The sequence below is a fragment of the Coturnix japonica genome, chromosome 9, assembly GCF_001577835.2.
Source record: "Coturnix japonica isolate 7356 chromosome 9, Coturnix japonica 2.1, whole genome shotgun sequence".
In the NCBI taxonomy this organism is placed as follows: domain Eukaryota; kingdom Metazoa; phylum Chordata; class Aves; order Galliformes; family Phasianidae; genus Coturnix; species Coturnix japonica.
Genome location: NC_029524.1, coordinates 15431256 through 15453239, shown reverse-complemented (window position 1 = coordinate 15453239; position 21984 = coordinate 15431256). Strand labels below are relative to the sequence as shown.

General features: G+C 40.0%; 3 protein-coding genes across 11 annotated transcripts in view; 2 read left to right on the top strand and 1 right to left on the bottom strand.

The window, feature by feature from the left end:
* Positions 1–16450, top strand: part of PIK3CA (phosphatidylinositol-4,5-bisphosphate 3-kinase catalytic subunit alpha) — a 35598-nt gene extending 19148 nt beyond the window's left edge. For all 3 annotated transcript variants that reach the window (XM_032446660.1, XM_032446661.1, XM_015871514.2), the window contains 15 exons: positions 1261–1366; positions 2386–2538; positions 2647–2781; positions 3396–3520; positions 3598–3679; positions 4152–4316; positions 4888–4991; positions 6251–6422; positions 6688–6794; positions 7133–7254; positions 7505–7583; positions 8076–8246; positions 8710–8827; positions 8987–9138; positions 9701–16450. In XM_032446660.1, the coding sequence (XP_032302551.1) occupies positions 1261–1366; positions 2386–2538; positions 2647–2781; positions 3396–3520; positions 3598–3679; positions 4152–4316; positions 4888–4991; positions 6251–6422; positions 6688–6794; positions 7133–7254; positions 7505–7583; positions 8076–8246; positions 8710–8827; positions 8987–9138; positions 9701–9971 (2062 nt within the window). In that variant the 3' untranslated portion in view covers positions 9972–16450. The remainder of the gene's footprint in view (positions 1–1260; positions 1367–2385; positions 2539–2646; positions 2782–3395; positions 3521–3597; positions 3680–4151; positions 4317–4887; positions 4992–6250; positions 6423–6687; positions 6795–7132; positions 7255–7504; positions 7584–8075; positions 8247–8709; positions 8828–8986; positions 9139–9700) is intronic.
* The window catches only part of ZMAT3 (zinc finger matrin-type 3), a 49355-nt gene extending 31423 nt beyond the window's left edge, over positions 1–17932 (bottom strand). The window contains exon 1 of the mRNA XM_032446669.1: positions 17909–17932. The gene's annotated coding sequence lies outside the window, so the exon portion shown is untranslated. The remainder of the gene's footprint in view (positions 1–17908) is intronic.
* On the top strand, positions 17578–21217 carry ZNF639 (zinc finger protein 639). 7 transcript variants are annotated; one of them, XM_032446663.1, is made up of 6 exons: positions 17578–17673; positions 18450–18546; positions 18652–18724; positions 19296–19403; positions 19605–19739; positions 19993–21217. In XM_032446663.1, the coding sequence occupies exons 3-6, from the start codon at positions 18667–18669 to the stop codon at positions 21138–21140; spliced, it is 1449 nt and encodes a 482-aa protein (XP_032302554.1). In that variant the 5' UTR covers positions 17578–17673; positions 18450–18546; positions 18652–18666; the 3' UTR covers positions 21141–21217. The 7 variants fall into 7 exon arrangements, with proteins under 7 accessions (XP_032302554.1, XP_015727008.1, XP_032302555.1 ...); XM_015871522.2 differs by having other exon boundaries at positions 17615–17673; positions 18418–18546; positions 18657–18724; XM_032446664.1 differs by having other exon boundaries at positions 17659–17677.
* The last annotated feature ends 767 nt before the right edge of the window (positions 21218–21984 follow it).

Here is a 21984-nt window from a genome sequence, read left to right as displayed (position 1 = left end):
TCACACACAGATACATATTATATAAAACTAACTCATAAGAGAAGTGAACTAGGTTTTATTTGCCAATTCCTTTATTTTTAGGGAAGGGCTTGGGGTAGTTATTTTAATGTAAAATGCTGCTTTTAATAGCTACAGAAACGTGACAAAATTAACGGTGTCCTTGGAGGCTGCTGCTGCTTTGAACTGAGAAAATAACTATTTAAGAGCTCAAAAGCACAGTTGTGCGTGTTGAGAGAGAAGTCCTCCTTAAAGAATTCTTGAACATATATTCCTCTAGAACTAATCTCTGCTCTTATTACTATGGTAAATAGAGCGATAGCAGAGTTATTTCAGTGGTCTTATCATAGAACTACAGAACTGAGAGCAGAATGAAAACACTTATTTTTTGTGGTTCAAACTGCTTCATAATGATGGAGAGACCAGAAGGTAATGAAATAGGAAAAACAGTGACAGTGCACAAGGCTCTGGGTTGCTTAAGGAATAACTGAAGTGGGAAAAAATCTCATTTCCTTCCATGGAGTGCTGTTTTGCTAATGTGTTACAACCTTGTGGGATAGCAAACCTGTCATCCTGTAGAAAGGATTTGAGGAAACCTTTACTTTCACAACTAAATGAGGCTATATTCTAATTAGTGATACAATGCACAGTCATTTAAATGTAATTTAAATGTAACATGTTTCAGTTTGCTGTGATTTTGCAGTTCCTTGCATTTCAGCTGTTAATTGCTTCCTGTTGCGTTTACTTACTGTGTATAAGCAGCACAGTTAATAGAGTCAAGTAGAATTAAGCAAGCATTTGGAAAGTGTCCAATCGCTGCTAGCAATTTTGGTTTTCCTTTCTTTACGCAGTTATAACAGTGTTATTTTGTATCACTGTTGCTGAGGAATCTAATCCATATATTCAACAATTCCCCTCAAATTTAGGAAAAGGGTTTGTGCTATATCATTTTCTTGCTTAGCCCTGTAAATTGCAGTTATAAAGCATTTTTCTGCAATCGAGTTCTAATTATACCAAGCATAGTATATTAGCAAAAATAAAATTGCTCTTCTGTATAGTGATTATCGTGCACAAAAAATGTGGCCAGACTTTAGAAATATTGGATTTCTATGTTACATTTTCATCTTCTAATTTGTTCTTTTAGGAATTAACATTATTATTTTTAGGGTTATAACATTGTTTTTAGTATAGCAGTTGATTGCATGCAGTTGTCTTGCACAGTCTCTTTTAACCTGATTTTAATCTGCTTTTTAAACATTACAGATGGAATGAATGGCTGTCGTATGACATGTTCATTACTGATCTTCCACGTGCTGCTCGGCTCTGCCTTTCTATCTGTTCTGTTAAAGGCCGGAAGGGTGCTAAAGAGGTAAAATGCTTCGTAGCTTTAGTAAACGAACAAGCAGAGGTTACTCAAGTAAAGTTTGGGAAGATACTTGGTTGTTGCTGTTCTGGTAATTAGTCAATGTAATGTTTGATTTGAATCTGATTTAAATAAGGATGTTTCTTATGTATAACTCATTTGTCAGTGTTATTTTAAACCACATAAAGAAGCTTGCCCATTCAATGCTACATCATATCAGTACTATGATGCTGGTCAGAAAGATCAGTGTAGTGTTTTGAGGTCTGAGTACATAAGAAAAAAGTAACTTCAATAACTTTCATTCTGCTAATCTGGAAGTGTAACATGTTGCTCTTAGATAAAAATGTTTTTTCTCGTGACTCACAATCAGAGATTTGATGTCAGATCAATTTCAGTGGTTCCACAGCAGTGAAGTGGTGTGCTAGATATGTGACTTATAAGAGAAGTGGACCTGAACAAGTGTTGCCAAAAGAAACACAAAGCAATTTCTGATATAATGATACTTCTCTAATTGTTTGCTCACTGCCAGCTTCAATTGCCCAAGTGAAGTGGCATTCGTAATAGCAAGGTTATGTACTTCACTGTTTCCTGAAGTCCATTTTCTGTCTTTCCCCTTCCTGAACTGCTTGAAGTAGCAAAGGAGTCCACTGTAAGCATTCCTTTCACTGTTAACTGTCATGGTTTGGTGGTGTTATGATGTGGGATATTGACAGCAACACCACCAAACTATGATATTAACCTAATTTTTATCTTTTTTTTACTTGACCTGCAGATTTACTATTAGCTGGAGTTCAAAAGTAGCGAAAGCAGCCTGCTGTTTATTTTATGATAGATCAGAATTACTTGGTTTTGATAACATCTCTCTACTACACATGTGAAAATTATAAATGTTTGGTTAAGGGGGACCTAGTAAGTACTTAAAGCTGCGGTGAATCCCTATTATTTTTTTTAATGTTTCTTTTTTGGAAATATATACATGATGATTTAAAGTTGAAACTGAAAAATTGCCTTTTAACCTCTTTAAGGAGCACTGTCCATTGGCTTGGGGAAATATAAACATGTTTGACTACACGGACACTCTTGTATCTGGGAAAATGGCTTTAAATCTTTGGGCAGTACCCCATGGGCTGGAGGATTTGTTGAATCCTATTGGTGTTACCGGATCAAATCCAAATAAGGTAAGTATGTGCATGTGAACTGCCTCCTCAGGAATGTATATTCAAAACATGCTATATTCTAATCAGTATAATTCAACAGAAGAAGTAATCTAAATTCCCTTTACGTAGGAAACTCCATGTTTAGAGCTGGAATTTGATTGGTTTAGCAATCCTGTTAAGTTTCCAGATATGACAGTGATTGAAGAACATGCCAATTGGACTATCTCACGTGAACTGGGCTTTAACTACAGCTATGCGGGACTGGTAAGAACTTGCTTTCCAAGAATAGCTACTAAAATATCAAACTATTTGCTGCCATGTTTTTTTTCTCAGTATGCTCGTGATAGATCATCTTAATCTATTCCTGGCCAACACCTAGATGAGAAACTCTTATCATGCAAACTGTAAGCATGTTTTTAATGTATTCATCTCATTTTTGTTATGTAAGCTTTACTACAGTATTTTACCTTTACTTATCCTAGCTTTATCATCCTGTACTTTGTGTTTTCAATTCTGATTCTTTCAAACCTTTAAACAGTTCTTAGAAATCTTAAAACTGGAGATAGAAGTGACCTGTTTCATTTTGTGTCATGCTAGGACACTGTTGTTTGTCACATGCCAACTACTACTATTTCTCTACAAAGCTGACTGGTCAAATGTACTTTTAGTCCCAGCAGTGAATAAAAGCAGTTATAGAAATCAAAGACATAGTCTTCAATTTCTCTATTTTAAACTTGTAAGTCCTCGTTTATAATAGGAGGAAGCAACAAAGCTGTATTATGTGTCTTATAAATGTTCCTGTGTATAAAAATACTTCTACATTGTATGACAGTAGAATGAGACGTGTGGAGGGTTAATGGACCGTTTTCTCTCTGCAGAGTACCAGAATAGCTAGAGACAATGAATTAAGAGAAAGCGACAAGGAGCAACTGAGAGCCATATGCACACGAGATCCTTTGTCTGAAATCACTGAGCAAGAGAAGGACTTCCTCTGGAGCCACAGGTACTGAGAAAAAACAAAAACAAATGCACAAAACAAAAATGACATCTTGTATAAACAACCTTCATTCTCTTTTTCAGACACTACTGTGTAAATACCCCAGAAATTCTGCCCAAATTACTTCTGTCTGTTAAATGGAATTCTAGAGATGAAGTGGCTCAGGTAACAAATGTCAATGAAGTTTTAAGCTTTGAAGAAGCGTTCAAATCTGGATATTTTCTCGTAAAATAACATGAGTTGTTCTGACGACGTGTTGATTGAAAACAGATAATTTGAGTTGCTGCTGTTGATCATTCTGTATTTGTTGTATGCAGTCTGTTTGCCTGTTCCAGGAAATGTCTTGAGCTCTCATTCTTGAGCTCAGTCTGAGTCTTAGCTTTTTTCTGGTGGCATTACTTGAATCCTTGTTATGTTGCTGATTATTATTTCAATGAGAGATTTTGTTGTTATTCTTTTAAAGTGGATAAAATAAGTTAACTGGCTCTAATACCAAATTATTTTTCAGAAGGGAATGGCAAGTAAACAGTTTATATTCGGTAGCAGTTCCTGTGGTTATACTTTCTACTGGGTGTATATTACAACCTCTTCCTCTTCAATGTGAATGTGTAATGTACTTGAACTTTATCGTCCACAGATGTACTGCTTGGTAAAAGACTGGCCTCCAATCAAGCCAGAACAAGCAATGGAGCTTTTGGATTGTAATTATCCAGATCCAATGGTGCGAAATTTTGCAGTCCGGTGTCTAGAGAAGTACTTAACAGATGACAAACTGTCTCAGTACTTAATCCAGCTAGTACAGGTATGTAACATTTTGGTATTCTTGATGCCTTATGTACATTTGATTATTTTATAATTATGCAAGTTTAAAATACAAAGAAAGTGAAGACACGGTGGAAAAGGTAACAAGAATTGTTTTCACTGCAAATTACATTAGGAGGATCTCTGAAAGATTAAATGTAGTTACTTTTCTGTAGTTCTCTGGTTTCTGGTGTTGGTATGAAACGCCAAAATCCTGCTGAGACGCAGAACTGTTCCACCAAGTGGAACAAGCAACTGTTTCAGCTGCCTTGCATATGGTAACGCACAAACGGAAGCGTTTTTTAAATGTTAAGCATGCTGAAGCTGAAATGTTTGCTAACAGTATGGGAAGCATCAGATGGTAAGTTTCTGAAATAAAAGCAGTCTATGTGCTCTGTTAGCTGATAGTCTTTAAATGTTAACATGTGCACTGCCTGACCTCAGTATTTTAACAACATTTTTATAGCAAACTTGAATTGTGTTCTGTTTAACTGTCTTAATCTATTTGCTGTTCACTGAAATAATAACAGCAGCTGATTTTTTTTCCAAATTTTCTCCTTGTCCTTAACCAGGTTCTGAAATATGAGCAGTATTTAGATAATCACCTCGTGAGATTTTTACTCAAGAAAGCACTGACCAATCAACGGATAGGACACTTCTTCTTTTGGCATTTGAAGTAAGCATAATAATATAATGAATAGCAAGTGATGAGATTCCTACAAGCAACATACTCTTTTTTTGGACAATATTAGCACTTGACAAACAGAAAGCAAACTTTATTTTAAGAGTTTGAATGTGTAGTTTGCTAATAAAATGAACTTCTTGCAGTTTTAAAAGCAAATTAGTTGATGATGAATATCTGTATCATCCGCTTCATTTTGACTTTTTCCTCTAATAGTGATTACTCTAATCACAGGGGAGTCTAATATTGCTGGAAGTTTCTTATATTGTTCGCTGCTTACAACTTTTGATACATTTCTATTCTAGATCTTCCCACCAGTGTTTCCTAGCAATTTTTTTTCCCAACACTGAGCTACTTCTGATACTAAGCCAGAAATCTATGGGAAAATGATCCATGAAACTCCCCATCTCTGCAGACTTGTCTTTAGAAGGCTGTAGCATGTTTATGCGTTTACAAATAGCTGAGGCCTAAAGCAAGCCATGCAACTAGACCAGATAAAGCTTTGAAAAATTATGGTTCATAAATCTTTAGTAAAGGCTACATTTATTACCAAAATACCCCTGTTCTTCTTTATTAAGTATAACATGGGTTCTTTTAACTCCTGTTGTTGAGAAGGCTGAATATAACTCAGGCATTCTGAGTTGTATCCAGATCTCATCTAATAATTCTGTTTTAAGATGACACACCAAAGATAAGGCGCAGAAATAGAAATAAGGATTCTTTATTGTTTTTTCCTTGTTTTGATAATGACCAAGGATAATGGAATAACTTGGCTGATTAATTTATTTGAGGGGATGTATTTTAGAATAATGCAAAGTTTGAGAGTAGGTAAGAACAAGATAACTAGCCCGGAATTAGCTAGATGACAGAAGAAGACTAAACTGCTTAGAAAGCTGGAACTTGAAGCTGGAGGTTTAGTTTGGTTGTTTGGGGGTGTTTGTGGTTGTTTTTTTTTTGGCAAGCATGGATTTTGATCAAAGTTAGGGGCTATAGAAGGACAGGATGTAGCAATAAGGGGACTGGGGTCAAGAGAAAAGGAAAAGCCTGAAAACTGCTGGATTCGTTGTAAAAGGTAAAGAGACCTGCTGATCAGTTAAGTCAAAATGAGATGAGTTGTGGGAGGTCAACGCAAGTTACTTAACTGGGAAGGAATCATAGGCAGCCTTCAGGGAAATTTTATAGGTATAGTTTCATTTTTGGCATCTGTAATTGGTCTTGTCTTAAAGCTATAATTGTTCTTCCTGTCTGTGTAGGTCTGAAATGCACAATAAAACTGTAAGTCAGAGGTTTGGTTTACTTCTGGAGTCCTATTGTCGAGCGTGCGGGATGTACCTAAAGCATCTGAGCAGGCAGGTGGAGGCGATGGAGAAGTTGATTAACCTCACAGATATTCTCAAGCAGGAAAAGAAAGATGAGACCCAGAAGGTATTTTAAGCTGTCCACACATCAAAACTTTTGCTATTTAGTCATAGGAATCACTACAACTATTTTACTGGATTAACTAGAAATGTATTCATAAGTAGTATCTTGGAAGCTGTAGTATTTTGTGTGCATACTGCTATTGTCTGTATCTTAAGCTAATGGAACCATAGTTGATAGCTTTGAATTGTGTAACCTGTGGCAAAACAGTCACCAATCTTCATTTACATTTAGTCAGTGTTCTTACAACCTGAATGTAATTATTTTTTAGGTGCAGATGAAGTTTCTTGTTGAGCAAATGAGACGTCCAGATTTTATGGATGCTTTACAAGGCTTTATCTCTCCTCTTAATCCTGCTCATCAACTGGGAAATCTTCGGTAATTATTTAATAGAGAACAACATGATAGTTTGCCATCCCTGTTAGGTGGCAGGAACTGCAGACCTTTTTCCAAGCCTAAGGAACATGCACTGCCAAAGGAAAAATTAGCATAGCTAACTCTTCACTTGTGGTTAGCCAATGATTAGCACTGCAGTTACTAACGTACATTTCAAGATGAAAACAGTGGTTGATTTTCAGCTACCTGTGTTATGCATAATTAATTTGATAACAGTTCAAATATTTTGAAGAGAATGGAAATTATAATAGTGTTATGGAAACAAGGTATGAGAATCTAAGTATCCCTATTTCATATCTATCTTCTTTTTTTGTTTATAGGCTTGAGGAGTGCAGAATAATGTCATCTGCCAAAAGGCCACTGTGGTTGAACTGGGAAAACCCAGATATTATGTCTGAATTGCTATTTCAGAACAATGAGATAATCTTTAAAAATGGAGATGGTAAGGTTCATGTGACAATTCCATTGTTATGTTTTAACATATATTTTTAAACAGCTTGAAAATTACCACCACAAGTTTATACTCATTCTCACCTTCCTTACAAGCCATTCTTTTCTTTAGAGAACAAACCCTGCATGAATCTATACAAACCTTATTTGACTTTACTACTCAAAAGTATTTCTAAAAGAAATAAGATGCGACAGTATTCTGTGTAATTGAACTTGCTGTCTTATCTATTTGATTATTCTAGACTTGCGTCAAGACATGCTGACACTTCAGATAATTAGAATTATGGAAAACATCTGGCAAAATCAAGGTCTTGATCTTCGGTAAGTATTAGAGGTTATTCTTAAGCAAATCTGTTCCTAATGGTTAATGCGTTGGTTTATTATTAGAGATTACTCCTCTACTACCCAAAGGTAGTAAGTAAAATGCAATAAGTAGGAATGCTTGTATGTACTTAAGAGGATATTTTATAACCTTCACTTAGCTAAACTAGATTTTGTGAAGTTAACAGTCCTGTTTGAAAAATGTTTATCTTATTCAAGTTGCTGTGAGGGATCTACATCCCAGGAATGGCTACCAGACATCATGCAAACCAGCCACCCTGTAGTCTGCTGATGGTATCTGTAGCATTTACTAACATCTGGTATGCTTTGTTCACAAAACCAATGACAACGTACAATACACCTGTAAAACATTAAATCAGACTTTCATGTCCTAAAGTCAGTAACACAACACTTGTAAAGATCATAAAAACAATGCCTTTTGCTTGCTGTCTTAAAATGTTTTAAAATTATTTAAAATCCTTTCTCTTGCAGGATGTTGCCTTATGGTTGTTTGTCTATTGGTGACTGTGTGGGACTCATTGAGGTAGTGAGAAGTTCTCATACAATCATGCAGATTCAGTGTAAAGGAGGCTTAAAGGGAGCACTGCAGTTCAACAGCCATACGTTGCATCAGTGGCTCAAGGACAAGAACAAAGGAGAAATGTGAGATTTCTTGTTGCTGTGTTTTCCTTGTTCACTTCCTCTTTCTGATGGAATCTTCAAGAGAACTAAAATGCATCTTAGTGGGAAATAGTCTGCTCTCATTTGCCCAATAGTCCTGTTTGTATTTTCTTTGTATTTAATAGTTAGGTGACTTCCCAACAGTAAAGCAAGTTGAGGGCAGAAGAATTGAGCCGACATGGCTTAACTGTAGCTCTTCCAAGTGAAAGCCTGTGCCTGTCTTTAGAACACAGACTGTCATTTTAATAGCTTTTTTACTGTTCCATGTGCTTAACTGTAACTACTAATACTTCCAGTGTATGCAGAAATTTTTCCTTCAGTAAAGTCTAGAAACTATTTCATTGAGTGAAAATAGTAAAATTGGTTTACACCTTTTAAATAAATAAATTGACAATTTTGTATTATTAGAGTATCTGTAGCAATATGTTTTCTTTGCTTTCAATAGGTATGATGCAGCTATTGACTTGTTTACACGTTCTTGTGCTGGCTACTGTGTCGCTACCTTTATACTGGGCATTGGTGATCGCCACAACAGTAACATCATGGTGAAAGATGATGGACAAGTAAGATCTATTTTTGCAAGCACATAGTCTAATAGAACTGTTCTATTTGATGTGTGTTTTTTTAAAAAAATAGTCTGAAATATGAGGAATGAGCAATTTTACAATTTCGTCCTTTAAGCAAGAAGTTACTAATCTTAAAATACATTTTGTCTTTCAAAGCTGTTTCATATTGACTTTGGCCACTTCCTTGACCACAAGAAGAAGAAATTTGGTTACAAAAGAGAGCGTGTGCCCTTTGTCTTAACACAGGACTTCTTAATAGTGATTAGTAAAGGAGCCCAAGAATGTACCAAAACGAGGGAGTTTGAAAGGTAAGTACCTTTCTGAAACCACTTAAATTACAGAGCATTAAATACACAAACTGCGGTTTTTTTTAACTGAAGAGAACTATTGTTTCTTATAAAAAGATGTTTCTCACTCAACTCTATTTCCTCAACAGAGGAAATGCTCCTGTATTCAGAGTAGCTAAGGCTGAACAGTAACTTCTTAAAGGTGTGGGACAGTGAATCTCTTGCTGATGATCAACAGGCTAGCGCTGCTTGCAGCAGTTGATCAGGAAATTTGCTTTATGATCTGAAATGTCAGCACAAATAGTAAAATGGCTCTGTGTACTCTCAGAGTTGTTGAACGTTTGCATAAGTTGAGAATTGAGGCTAGACCATTACTAAGTCTTACAGCCATACTCCTAATCTGGGTAGGAAGATGTTTTTCTTAACATTTGTTGGGCTTTGCTAAGCTATAAATGTCTACCTTTTATCTGTATATAGTTGCTTGAAAACCTTTTTATAGAGGTGAAAAAGAAATGCATCCAAAAAGGCAATATACTGAGTGTTGTTTTTTGTGGTTGTGGTTTTTCTTCTCTATCTCCTCTAGGTTTCAAGAGATGTGTTATAAGGCTTATCTAGCAATTCGGCAGCATGCCAATCTGTTCATAAATCTCTTCTCCATGATGCTTGGCTCAGGAATGCCAGAACTGCAGTCCTTTGATGATATTGCATACATTCGAAAGACCCTTGCATTGGACAAAACTGAGCAGGAAGCTCTTGAGTACTTCATGAAGCAAATGAATGATGCTCACCATGGTGGCTGGACAACAAAAATGGACTGGATCTTCCACACAATAAAGCAACATGCTTTGAACTGAAATGAAAGTGAAGAAAATGAGAACTAATAACCCACTTTATGGGTACTACACTGTTAATACCTGTTAGCAGCAAAGACTGGTTGCATAGGAATTGCACAAACCATGAATGATATTAGAACTTATGGCAAGAAAAAAGACAAACTGTTCTGACAACTGTTGAAAAACGATGTAAAACAGGGTTTCAGATAGCACTAAAATTGTACACTTCAAAAATTAAGCTTTAGTATGATGTGTGACTTCATGTTATGCCTTAAGCCCAAAAAGGTAAACTTTGGAAGAATGTTTCCTTTTTTCATTTGATAGGATAAATTAAAAGGAAAAAGAAAATAGTGCCAGCATGAATACAGAGTCCATCACATTTTACCTTAGGTCTGGTACAGCAGGCAGAGACTATGCTGGACTGAGAAGCATTGAAAGAAAGTTCAAGCAGTAGTTAATATTTAAATGCAGTGTAGTTTGAAGGGAATGAGTTTAAGCTCGAAGATCTAAAAATAGTGAGAGGACAGTGCCTTTTAAATGTGCTCAGAGGCATTAACATACATGGGGTTTAGATGATCCTTTGATTTCTGAGTCTGTCATCTGCACAGTTTCGGAAAGCCGTAGGAAATAGGCCCATTCAGTGTGGTGTTTCTTCTGCTCAGTATTTCTAGGGGTGCAATTCATACCTTCACAAAGAAAACTTTCTTATCATCCCCCAAAACTGACTAACCTGGAAACTGAATGGTCAGAATTGGGTTTAGTGCAACAAAGAGTCGTAGTGTTCATCTTAGGTTTGCTTTAATCTAACTTGAACTGAATAGATTTTTTTCATACATCTTTTCCAAGAACCTAAAAAAAGGTGCGTTATTAAAATTATTGAAAGATTATTTTTTTATAAAGGCTATTTATATAATAGGAACTATTATTAATATATATTCTTTATTTACATGATTTATCCAATATTCACTCTTTTAATTTTGCAGCCCAGTTCTATCTGTCCAAGGCTCCCATTTCTCTTAATGTCACTGAAGGTGACCAGTTATAGGACCAAATTCAACCCTGGTGAAAGAGGACACAAGTGCCATTGAAGCGGTGGGAGGCACACCCACTAATGCCAGAGGTGAACTTGGCCTAAGACTCTTTAAAAAATAAATAAAAATTGGGACAAAACTCTTCACATTACTGAAGTGATTTGCTGGCTATTCAAGGAACGTACGTTTAAACCCTCAACTTTCGGGTCCATCATTTCTCCTCTTTCTTCTTCCGCTCTGGAAGTGGTTGTTTAATCCAGTAACCAATGCATCAGAAATAGCTGTTTAGGTTTTCATTATGATCAGTAATAAGCAGTTCAACATGCAGCAGATATGTTGGCTAGCTCAAAGCATGTGGAGTTACCAAACATTTTATAGCTTTGTCTGTTTTGTGTGCGTGTAATATATATATATATATATATATTTGTAAATCTAGTTGTTGTCCTCCAACACAGTTACGATGTGTGCAATCAATTAAATTGGCACCACTTTTTTGAGGCAGTTCAGAGTACAAAGGATGTCAGATTGCCCTCATGCACAACTTCAGGTAGGACTGTTTTTCTAACTACTAAAAAGGCTGTTTGTTTTCTTTTGTTTTTTAATCAGTGAAACCCGTGATTCTGAGGGTGATGTTCACCCTAACATTTTAAGCTTGCTCGATTGGCAGCAATTGAAGTGAATTCCAAAGGTCTGGAGCTTTCAGGGTTTCAACTCATTCACTTCTAAACACACACCGAGGTGCCACTCAAAAAGTGCAATACCACATGTAATATAAAATATGCTGACAGCTGGTGTTAGATTAGAATATAAGTATATAAATAAACTGTACTTTGTGCAGGCCGTACTGATGAGGTAATGAGTGGTTGGCTTAATTTAGCAAATTGTAATATATTAAAAATGTGCAATCAATTACGTTATGAAAGACTTTGGGGATTGGAAAGCCAGGATTTTGGTTTTTGGAGATCCTTTCATAGTCAAGCTCTTGCAGTTGATTACTGTACACGTAGATACTTGACAATGTTGTGGGGGGGAAAGCTGACTTAGTGAAAGCTATGGGAGTTCCAAGAATAGTGTGTGGGAAATGTGAAGTTTCATTTCCTTAGTTCTAAGAAACCCTTTGGAGTAGTGCAACAGACTTCCCATTATTCTTTATCGACTGTTACATATTCCTTTTTATTTTTCCATGTTCATATTTTTACTCCTGCTAACCTTGGTCATACTTCCTAAAGCAAAATGACTTTTGTACAGATTACTTTGCAGTCAACACTAATGGTGTAGCTCTTTGAAAACATGACTTTTTTTTTCCAATGAGTTTAAATAGTTTTGTTTGCGAAATCTGAAACCCTGTTGGCTATAACTCTTAATTTAACAGAGTAAAATCGTTGCACAAATGCCACATTAGGTGCTATATTATCATTATTTATCTATTAATGAAACAATGTTTAACTTCTTTTTTTATATGAGGATGGTTGGACTTTTCCAACCAGGATGGAAAGATAAACTCAAATTTCTTGCATCCTATGAGCCCGCCTTCTTTTGTACTTTACCCCTTCTTAACCATATACTTGTGTAAATACGGATATAAATGTCTTTCAGTTCAAGCATACAGTGTTTTGCACCCTTTTTGCACAAACAGGAAGGTATGAGGAATCAGGCTCTGTTTCCAAAACTTACTGCATCTATATGCTGTGCATGTTCATATGGACATCGAATAATAAAAGAAAGGAAACGTAGTGATAGACGTACTGTGATGTGGGATAAATTAGAGTTGTTTTAAAACAGAAAAGGGAAGATCATGGATGTTAAGCTATTGTTCCTACTGTAACCAAGATGGGCATTTGGAAAACATTCTGCTGGTGTTTCAGGGGGGAAAAAAAGGGGTTTGAGCTTCAAAGCATTTAATACTAATTACCTTACCTTGTTATGCCGCGTTTCTCTGATATAAATTCACTAAAGATAATGGAGTTTCTATTGACTTAGGTTGATGTAAATAGGATGATGTCATCTATTCTCAATATCAGAAATAAGATCCGCTTATGGACTGTGAAAGCACCTGTAACTGAGCTCTACATTGTTTTGGATTGCTTGGAATTGGGGTTTTTGTTTTCTTTTACTATTCCCACTTCATGGACATTGGAAAGCGTTCCCTTCATTCTGAGTATCAGATGCACAAAGCACTACGCAGCTTGTTTTGGGCTTGAGTTAAATCCGAACACCTTGTTCCTGCAAAACTTTGTAGGAGAGCTGCTGGAGCAAGGAGCCCAAGACCGGGCTGTACGTGTTACTGCAAAGCATTAGGAAGAAATCAGTGAAATATCACTTTAACCTCATCAACTGTGAAGCGAGTTGTGTTTGATTTAATGACAAATGAAGCCGGTTGCCGCTGATTAGGTTTTCTTAATATACATTCTTTGCTTCCCTGGAGGTAGCTCAAAAAGCACCTTTGACTTATGCACAGTTCCTGCTCAGAAGGAGTGCATGTGGAGGTTTTTCAGACATACCTTCAGTATAAACGAGGGGAGAGGAAGGAAGGGAAGGCATTTAAATAAAACCACAATTGTCAGTGCTTTGGTATCTTGCGGAGAAGGTAAGCCTGCGTATTAAAGGCAATATAGAAATTACCAAGCTCGTAGAGAACTCTGTACGTGCTGACCCTGTGCTGGTCTTCTGGAGGGTTAGTTTGGTTTGTCAGCTTTCCTTTCCATGTAAAATGTTGAAAGCCCTTTAGCAGTCAGTAACGTGTCTTGGTTGACAACTCAAAGGCATTTTCTTTGTCATTCAACAACTGGCATGTTCCTTGTCATTTAATAACTGGCACGTTCCAGCACCCGTTCTACACAATAATTGTGAGTTCCTCCTGTTTTGCATGTCTGCACAGGTTGCAGATGTGGGCTGGGCCCATTTGAAAAACAAAAACGAAGCCACTGAAATGACTTTTCTTTTGATGTCAGATTTTTAACATACTACAAGTTAATGGGATCGGTGTGGTGTTACAGAGAGAACTGTCATCTGCTGCTTCCTCAGATCCCTTTTCAGTTCCCATGGTTTCTTGCTTTTGTTTCAGTTTTACTTGAAAGAAGAACCACGCTTTTGTTGTTGGTTTTATTTGGCTTTCATTTGTTGTTCAATACTACGTAGCTGTAGATATCATTGCAGTTTGTTGAATCTCCATTTTAATTTTGTAATATATGTTTCGTACAAATAATGAATCTTTATCTGTTTCTTTTTGTGTGTGCTAAAAGCTGTCTCAGTTTAGGGTAAGGTTCTCTCTGTCCGACACGATGGGTGGGTGGCTCACCACCCAGCCCTGCAGCTGATGGTGTGTGGGATGGTTTTTCATCTGTGTTCTTGAAGGAAGCCAACTGCAAACTGCATATAGGAGTTTTCTGTTTGCAGATAGTACCAGGTTTAGGTGCCCTAATCTTTGGGAAATTCTGGTTTCACTATGTGCAGATATAACACGGATTTCATTAGAAATACAATTGTTCTTAATGCAGTATTTAGAGCACGGCATTCTTAACTTCTGAGCTTTACGAGATAGAATTCAAAAGTACAAGATGTGCTGTGTTAGCTTTCCTGACCGCAGCACAGAGGTGGGGCCCCTCTGTCCACATCCCTTCCTTCTCCAACACTCCTCTCCCCTCAGATGGGCATACCCACAGTCTAACAACAACTTAAACTATTTGCAAGAGACTAAGCAGTGCTCTGTTAGCTTTCCCATTGATTTGCATTAATGTCTTAAGTGTCCTTGCTGTCATTTCTGTATGCGACACAAATTTTTTTCAGCATGAGGAAGGCCAAAAAATACATACCTTGACTCCTGAAGTTCTGGTGCCAATGCCCCAGTAGCTATCAAATAGTTTAGTTCAGTGTAACACTGTCAGTTTAATGAGGAGCCTGTTCCAGTATTAGAATTACTTCCAGTTAAACTTGACAACTGTGTTGCTGAAGCTCCATCTCCCAAGGCTCTTACATCTGCTGTAGTTCCATCCATGAAGTCCAAGTTATGTATGTTTACAGCTGTGGTCTAATTCTGCTTTGTTTCATTGGTCTGTATGCATTTGCTCCATATCCAGCATTTAGTAATAGTGTTCTAAAGTCTAAATTATCAGCTGTACCAGGCTGGCCTAAGTTGTCTATTTCATTTGGGGCAAGAGTGAGAGGGAGGGAGGAAGGAGATTAATTCTTCTTGTTTTATAGCCACTGTGGTCTACATTTATCACCTTTCGTGTGTGTGAATGTAAATGTATAATTTCATCATCTGGGAGTATCATCTTTTCTCTCCTTTCCCCATTCCACCTCTGCAAGTTTTAACTGAATAGCCACATACACTACCAAAATCCCTTTGTCTGCTGGAGAAAAGGATGCTGAAATAGAACAACATATGGCTGCAGCCTTAATGTCCCAGGTTCCTGTGCTTGAAGTTTTGAAGGTATTGCTATCTCTGCTACCAGCACCGTGATAGCAAGAGTTGTCACAGAACTGAGGTTGTCAGGGAGCTTTGGAGATCATCCAGTCTGACTGTGCTGTTTGGTGCAGGGTCAGCTATAGCAGGCTGCCCCGGAGGAGGATTCACACTAAAAGCTTTTTCTTGATGTCTGAATGAAATTCCCTCTATTTCATTGCCTAATGTCCTTGTGTAGAGCACCAAAAAGAGCCTTGCCTTCCTTCTTTACCCCCCTCTGTCAGGTCTGTGTATATACTGACAAGGTGACGGTGAGCTTTCTCTTCACTGGTCTAAAACAATCCCAGTTCTCAGTCTCACTCTAGGTATCCTGTGTCTTTATGGCTCTTTACTGGACCAGCTCCAGTATGTCCATGTCTCTTGTACTGGGGAGCCCAGTGCTGCTGGTTTGGTCACCCCGGTGCTGAGCAGAGATCAGGGGTCACTTCCGTTGACCAGGATTCTGCTGGCATTTTGCATAGACAGAGCCCAGGAGCATGTATTCTCTTGATGCTTATGCTGCTTTATGGAAGCTAGTGGCAGTCTGTCTGCATCAAAAAAGAGTAAAACACCCACCAGTGCTGAATACCTTTTTAAAACAAGACAGTTATCTTTGAAATAACCACTATGGGGGGTGGGGGGATGTCGGGATGTGTATGTCATTCTGTAATACAGGTCCTGTGGTATAATAGCTAGAGAACAATAATTTTTTAGTAATAATGGGCCAAAACAAGTTGAAGATCCGCAGTAAGATGCATGTGTTGTTGTACTGAGAAAGTCGTGCAGTACATTAAAAGGAAAAGAATCCCTTCTGCTGTGCTACTGAAGTAACAAGCAAACTTCTTTGGCCTGTGACACTTAATTGTAGTTCATGTTCATGGGGAACTGTAAAAAGTCTTTTTATTTATCTCCGTCGTCTGTATCATATGCTGTTAATTAAAGAAAAAATACCACTTGGGGTTTTTATCACACTTTTGAGTGTTCCTGTATATACTAAAAACTAAATTAAAGTAAAATGGTTGGTACGCTTGTTCTGAAATGAGAATTTACAGCAGCTCGAGTTGCGGAGGGGTGATTTGGTTATTTGGGGGTCTTATTGGAAAGGCTTGAAGAAAGGAGGTAGAAAATGCTTATATGTGTTCATTTAGGTGGGGACAAATACTGGAATGGGCCTTATTTATGGGTATAGTTATGTGAGAGGTCATAATTGCACGTGGAGTTCACTCTTGTGCACACTGACACTCAGAATGAGCAACTGAGTCCAGATGTTCTCAAAGCTGTGAGAGGAGAGCGTGCAGCATGGAGGTGTTTAAGCAGAATGGCTGCAAAGCCTCTCCAAAGAGACTCCCAGATTTCACCCTATTCTCAGCAAAACCTGATGTTGAATGAGGAGGATCTTCACCTGGACTTGTATCTGTTCTTGTACTCCTCACATCTCCAATAACTGACTGAGGTGGCAGAGTACAATGACGCACAGTCTTTCTCTGATCAGTGTTTTTTTGTTGCCCTCTGGGTGCAACCTTATGGGATGCCCTGAAACGGGATGCCCCGCAGCTCCATTGCTTCCTCTGTCAAACGCGGGTCAGGTTGGGGCCTTCCAGAAAGGAAAGCACGAGTCCTTCTGCAAGGAGTTCTGATACCTGGATTTGTCACCCCTGGGCTGCACAACGAGATATTCCAGCTCTGCACCTTGTGAGGTCAAAGCTGAACTGCCTCCCATCCCAGAGAAGCCTCTGTAGAACTTACATGTGCCGTGTGGTTAACTGAATGCTTTATCCCATCCTTGTTTCAGCAGATTGAATAGAACATCACCTGCACTGCTCGTTTAAACCAGGAGGCTGCTTCCACATGGGCTTGTAGTTGTGCTGCTTGCCTCAAAGTGCACGACCATAGGGTGACAGCTCTGCCTGCGTGGCTGTAACCGAGCCAGCTGCCCCTAAAGCGCTGTTTTCTCACCAGACACCGGCTGAAGGTATGATTTTATACATTAAGCCTGGCACAATAACGGCAGCCTCACAGTGCGGAAGAAACGCCCCTGAGCGCCGCGCCCCAACCAGCTCCTTGTGTAATAACGGGGCGGATGCGGGTCCTCCCTGCAGCCCCCACATCCCGCAGCGGGGCCGGGATGCGCCATCCTCTATGTGCCGCCAGAGGGCGCCGTGCTGGCGGCCGCTCTCCCCGCCCCTTCCCCCGCGGGGACCGCCGCGTCCGGAGGCGGCTGCGGTGCGTGCTGGGCAATGAGCAGGAGGTGGGTGAGTCCCGGCGGCGAGGCTCGGGGTGGGGAGAGAAAGACCGTGGATCCGCGTGACTCCCGCCGTCGCCCTGCTCCCTGCAGCCGGTTCGTCCCGCGGGGCCTCTCCTCTCTCCTCTCCCGCCCGCCCCCATCTTAATCCCTCTCCCCGGCGCCATTTGAAGCGCGAAGCCGCGGCTCAGCGCCTCCCCCCTCACCGGGCCGCGTCCCTCCGGCCGTAGCCGTGACTCACGCTCGCTCCGCACACGCTCCCGGTGTCGGCTGCTGGCCGGGCCCGCTCTCCTGCCCCGCTGTGTCCCCGCTGTGTCCCCGCTGTGTCCCCGCTGTGTCCCCGCCGTCCGGCCCCGCCAGGCCGCGGCTCGGGGAGGGCCCGGAGATCGGCCCGTTACGATAAAGCGGTGCTCCGTGCCGATTGTTTCATCATCTCACCACAGCGTCGGTAACGTGATAGTGGAGATGCGGATTCTCCTCTCGAATCCGAATCTGGGCCTGTGAGTGTGCTAATAATGTAGAACGCCCCGGGGTCGGTTTGCGGTGCTCGTTATTCGGGCCGACACATCGGCCGGGTGAATTTGGTGTCATCTCCGTTTCCCTTCGGGAGCAGCAGACAAAGGGCAGCCCGGGCTGAGACTCGGAACCGAGCGCTGCTGTCAGCTCCCCGTTGTGTGTTGTAGCTTCAGTAATAACAATGCGTTTGTTTCTGACATGGTCGTTTGGTGGATCGTTTTGTCTTTATCGTAGGATTAAAGTCTATTAAACGTGTCCCTCCACAGATGAAGGCCTCGTGCTGCTGCCTTTGCTGCGTTTAGCTGTGCGGCTGTCAGCCTCCGAGCTGCTGTGTGTGCTGATGCTGAACAGTGTGGGATTCTGGTAAGATGCCATCGCTCCTGTTTCCATTTCTGGCACGATAGTGTTGTTTGAAGGCCTCTGTCCCAGCGTATCTCATCCTATTGAATGTTTTCACTTTATGATTAGCACAGACTGTTCAAAATGAATGAGCATCCGAAGAAGAGGAAACGGAAGACACTACACCCTTCTCGATATTCAGGTCAGCACAGAGCTCCAGTTATGTTCATTTAATTTGTCTCAGAATAATGGCTCTGCAATGTTTGCACCTGGAAAATAAGTAACATACAAGGGGTGGGTTCAGATGGCTTCTACTGAATGTGCAGGTCACCCACCTGCATCTTCTGTTCTTAGGCCACTTTCAGTCCATGCATCTGAGCAGGTTTGTTCTGGACTTCCTGCATGTTGGAACGTTGGGGCAAACCATGAAGTGCAGATGATTCGACTAACACACAAGGGGAGGAGTTCCCTGGATGTTGGGATTAAAGGGTCTGTAGGCATTCCAGTCCATACGCATTCAGCACTGCATTAGCTGTGCTCCTTTCACTGTCTTCTGTGGCAGCGGTTTGACAGCAACAGTATGTGATGCTCTGAACACAAGGGCAGCAGCTGAAAGCTGTAGATCAGAACAGGAATGTTACCAGATCAGGGTAGAACTCTCACAAAGCAAGAAGTGAAGACGTAGCCAGTGATAATTTTGGTGAATACTAAATCATATGTAGCTACAGCAGTTTGTTAGCGTCAATCTCTCTTCTTTTTTTTTTCTGACATAGATTCTTCAGGTGCACCTAAATACATAGACAACAGTGGGATTTTTTCTGACCACTGCTACAGCGTCTGTTCTATGAAACAACCAGACATAAAGTATTCTGAAAACAGAGGTAAGAGTCAGTTCTGGGGTCTTGCTGTGTAATGCTCGTATTGTGCTCCCATTTGTTAAAGTAAATATAGTACAGAATACGTAGTGGTTGTCTTCTGAGCATCATTCTGATCTGGTTTGCCTCAGACTGAAAATCATGTTTCAATTATAATAAGTAAAAAAGTCCTCAAACGAAGTAAAAATAATCCTTCTGTCTTTGCAGGTAGATACTACAGTCCGGTGCAGAGTGTAGACACGGATGATGATGGGAGTCCAGTGCATGCCGGGACTTCTCAGTGGGGTGGGTCACATCCAAACACAGGGTTGCACTATACAGACCCTAAAAAGAAGGATAAAGGTAAGTGTGAGTTTGCTGGAAGCCACAAATACTGGTGTTTAATGTAACAGATATTTTACTTTCTTGGTTTGACAGAAGAAATCAAGGCTTTTTAGCTTACATCATTTATGTGTTAGTCCCAGTACCTGGGTGACAGCATCTGCTTTCTGCACTTAGGAGCTTCTACAACCAACTAAATATGGACCCAGCTGCTTTGCGGGGTTGTTTGTGGGGCTTTTTTTAACTGACCTTTATTATCTACGTGCTCCTACAGATAAAGCAGCTAATAATGGAGTGTGCAAAGACACGTGTGACTCGCCTCTGTTCGGTGACAGCCCGACAGAAGAAGAAAAACCTCTGGATATTCAAACTGTAGAAATTTCTACAACAGAAGTTAATGCTGTAGAAGTCCATGATATAGAAACACAGACTGTGTCACCTGAGAAGCTGGAAGCTGAGGACCTGGAGGAGATCCCTCTTGAAAGCTGTAAAATCTTTGAGAAGAACCAGGCTTTGAATATCACAGCTCAGCAGAAATGGCCTCTGCTGAGAGCCAACAGCAGCGGCCTGTACAAATGCGAGCTCTGTGAGTTTAACAGCAAGTACTTCTCTGATTTAAAACAGCACATGATCCTGAAGCATAAGACGTGTGCGGACACTCACGTCTGTAAAGTTTGCAAAGAAAGTTTCTCCAGCAAAGTGCAGCTCATTGAACACGTGAAACTGCACGAGGAGGACCCGTACATCTGTAAATACTGCGATTACAAAACGGTGATATTTGAGAACCTGAGTCAGCACATAGCGGACACTCACTTCAATGACCACCTGTATTGGTGCGAGCAGTGTGATATGCAGTTCTCCTCCAGCAGCGAGTTGTACCTGCACTTCCAGGAACACAGCTGTGACGAGCAGTATTTGTGTCAGTTCTGTGAGCATGAAACTAATGATCCAGAAGATCTGCACAGCCACGTGGTGAACGAACACGCGTGTCGACTGATAGAGCTGAGCGACAGCTATCACAGCAAGGAGCGCGGGCAGTACAGCCTCATCAACAAGATCAGTTTTGACAAATGCAAGAACTTCTTCGTATGCCAAGTGTGTGGCTTTAGGAGCAGGCTGCACACAAACGTCAACAGGCACGTAGCTATTGAACACACCAAAATATTCCCCCATGTTTGTGATGACTGTGGAAAGGGCTTTTCAGGTATGTTGGAGTATTGCAAGCATTTAAGCTCTCATTTATCTGAAGGGATTTATTTGTGTCAATACTGTGAATATTCAACAGGACAGATTGAAGACCTTAAAACCCATTTGGATTTCAGGCATTCAACAGACTTGCCACATAAATGTACCGATTGTTTAATGAGATTTGGAAACGAAAAAGATCTTCTAAGTCATCTTCAGATACATGAGACAGCTTGATTACTTTCTTTCCCTTGCAATAAGCTTGTTAGAATTGGAATTAAAAGTACAATATTAAATACAGTTTTAACAGCACTTGTACAGTTCTAATGTTTTTTACATCAACAAAGCATGTATAATGACTTGGTGTTATGAATTTCCTTTCCTCGGAGTTTCAGTAGGTCTAATCACACATACAGTGTGATGGATCACATTCTGGGGGGGGGACACAGTGGGAGTAGTTGCATGTCATGATAATTCCAATGGTTATCCTGCACTTTCACATGAAAGGTCCAACAGCAGCTCTTGGGAGTTTGAAATGACAAAGAGAAAGCCAGCTTCTCCCTCCATGCTGAAGTGATGCTATGCTGACCTCAGCTGCATCTCCTGCTGGTGTCACCCTCCGCAGCAGCAGGGCGCTGCTCACCGCTTTCATCCACACGTTTAGCAGGGACCGCCGACATCCCTTTTATTTCCTTAATTTACCTTCACTTGCTGTCTTTGTTTTGAAGCACAAAGGAGACATACAGCTTGTGTGCAGACTGGGTGGTGTTTTGAGGAGCAGTTCTAAGGGGATGTGTGAAGTGACCCAGCTGAGAATATACAATGTAATTTTCATATCTAAGCCTTAGCTTAGCCCTGAAATATGCCTCCAACCTCATTTGGAGAAAGCCTCTGTAAGGAACCTAGTTCAGAATTCCATAGATTTATAATGAGCTTTCCGGGACTAATCATTTGAGGAAAGTCATTTTAAATCTGTACGTGTTAAACTTCTGTGTCCTGGTTCAAAACACTGGTATAGTCCAAAAAAAACCAAACAATTAGAAGTGATTTAGTCCAACTGTTGTGATTAGATAGATGGTGT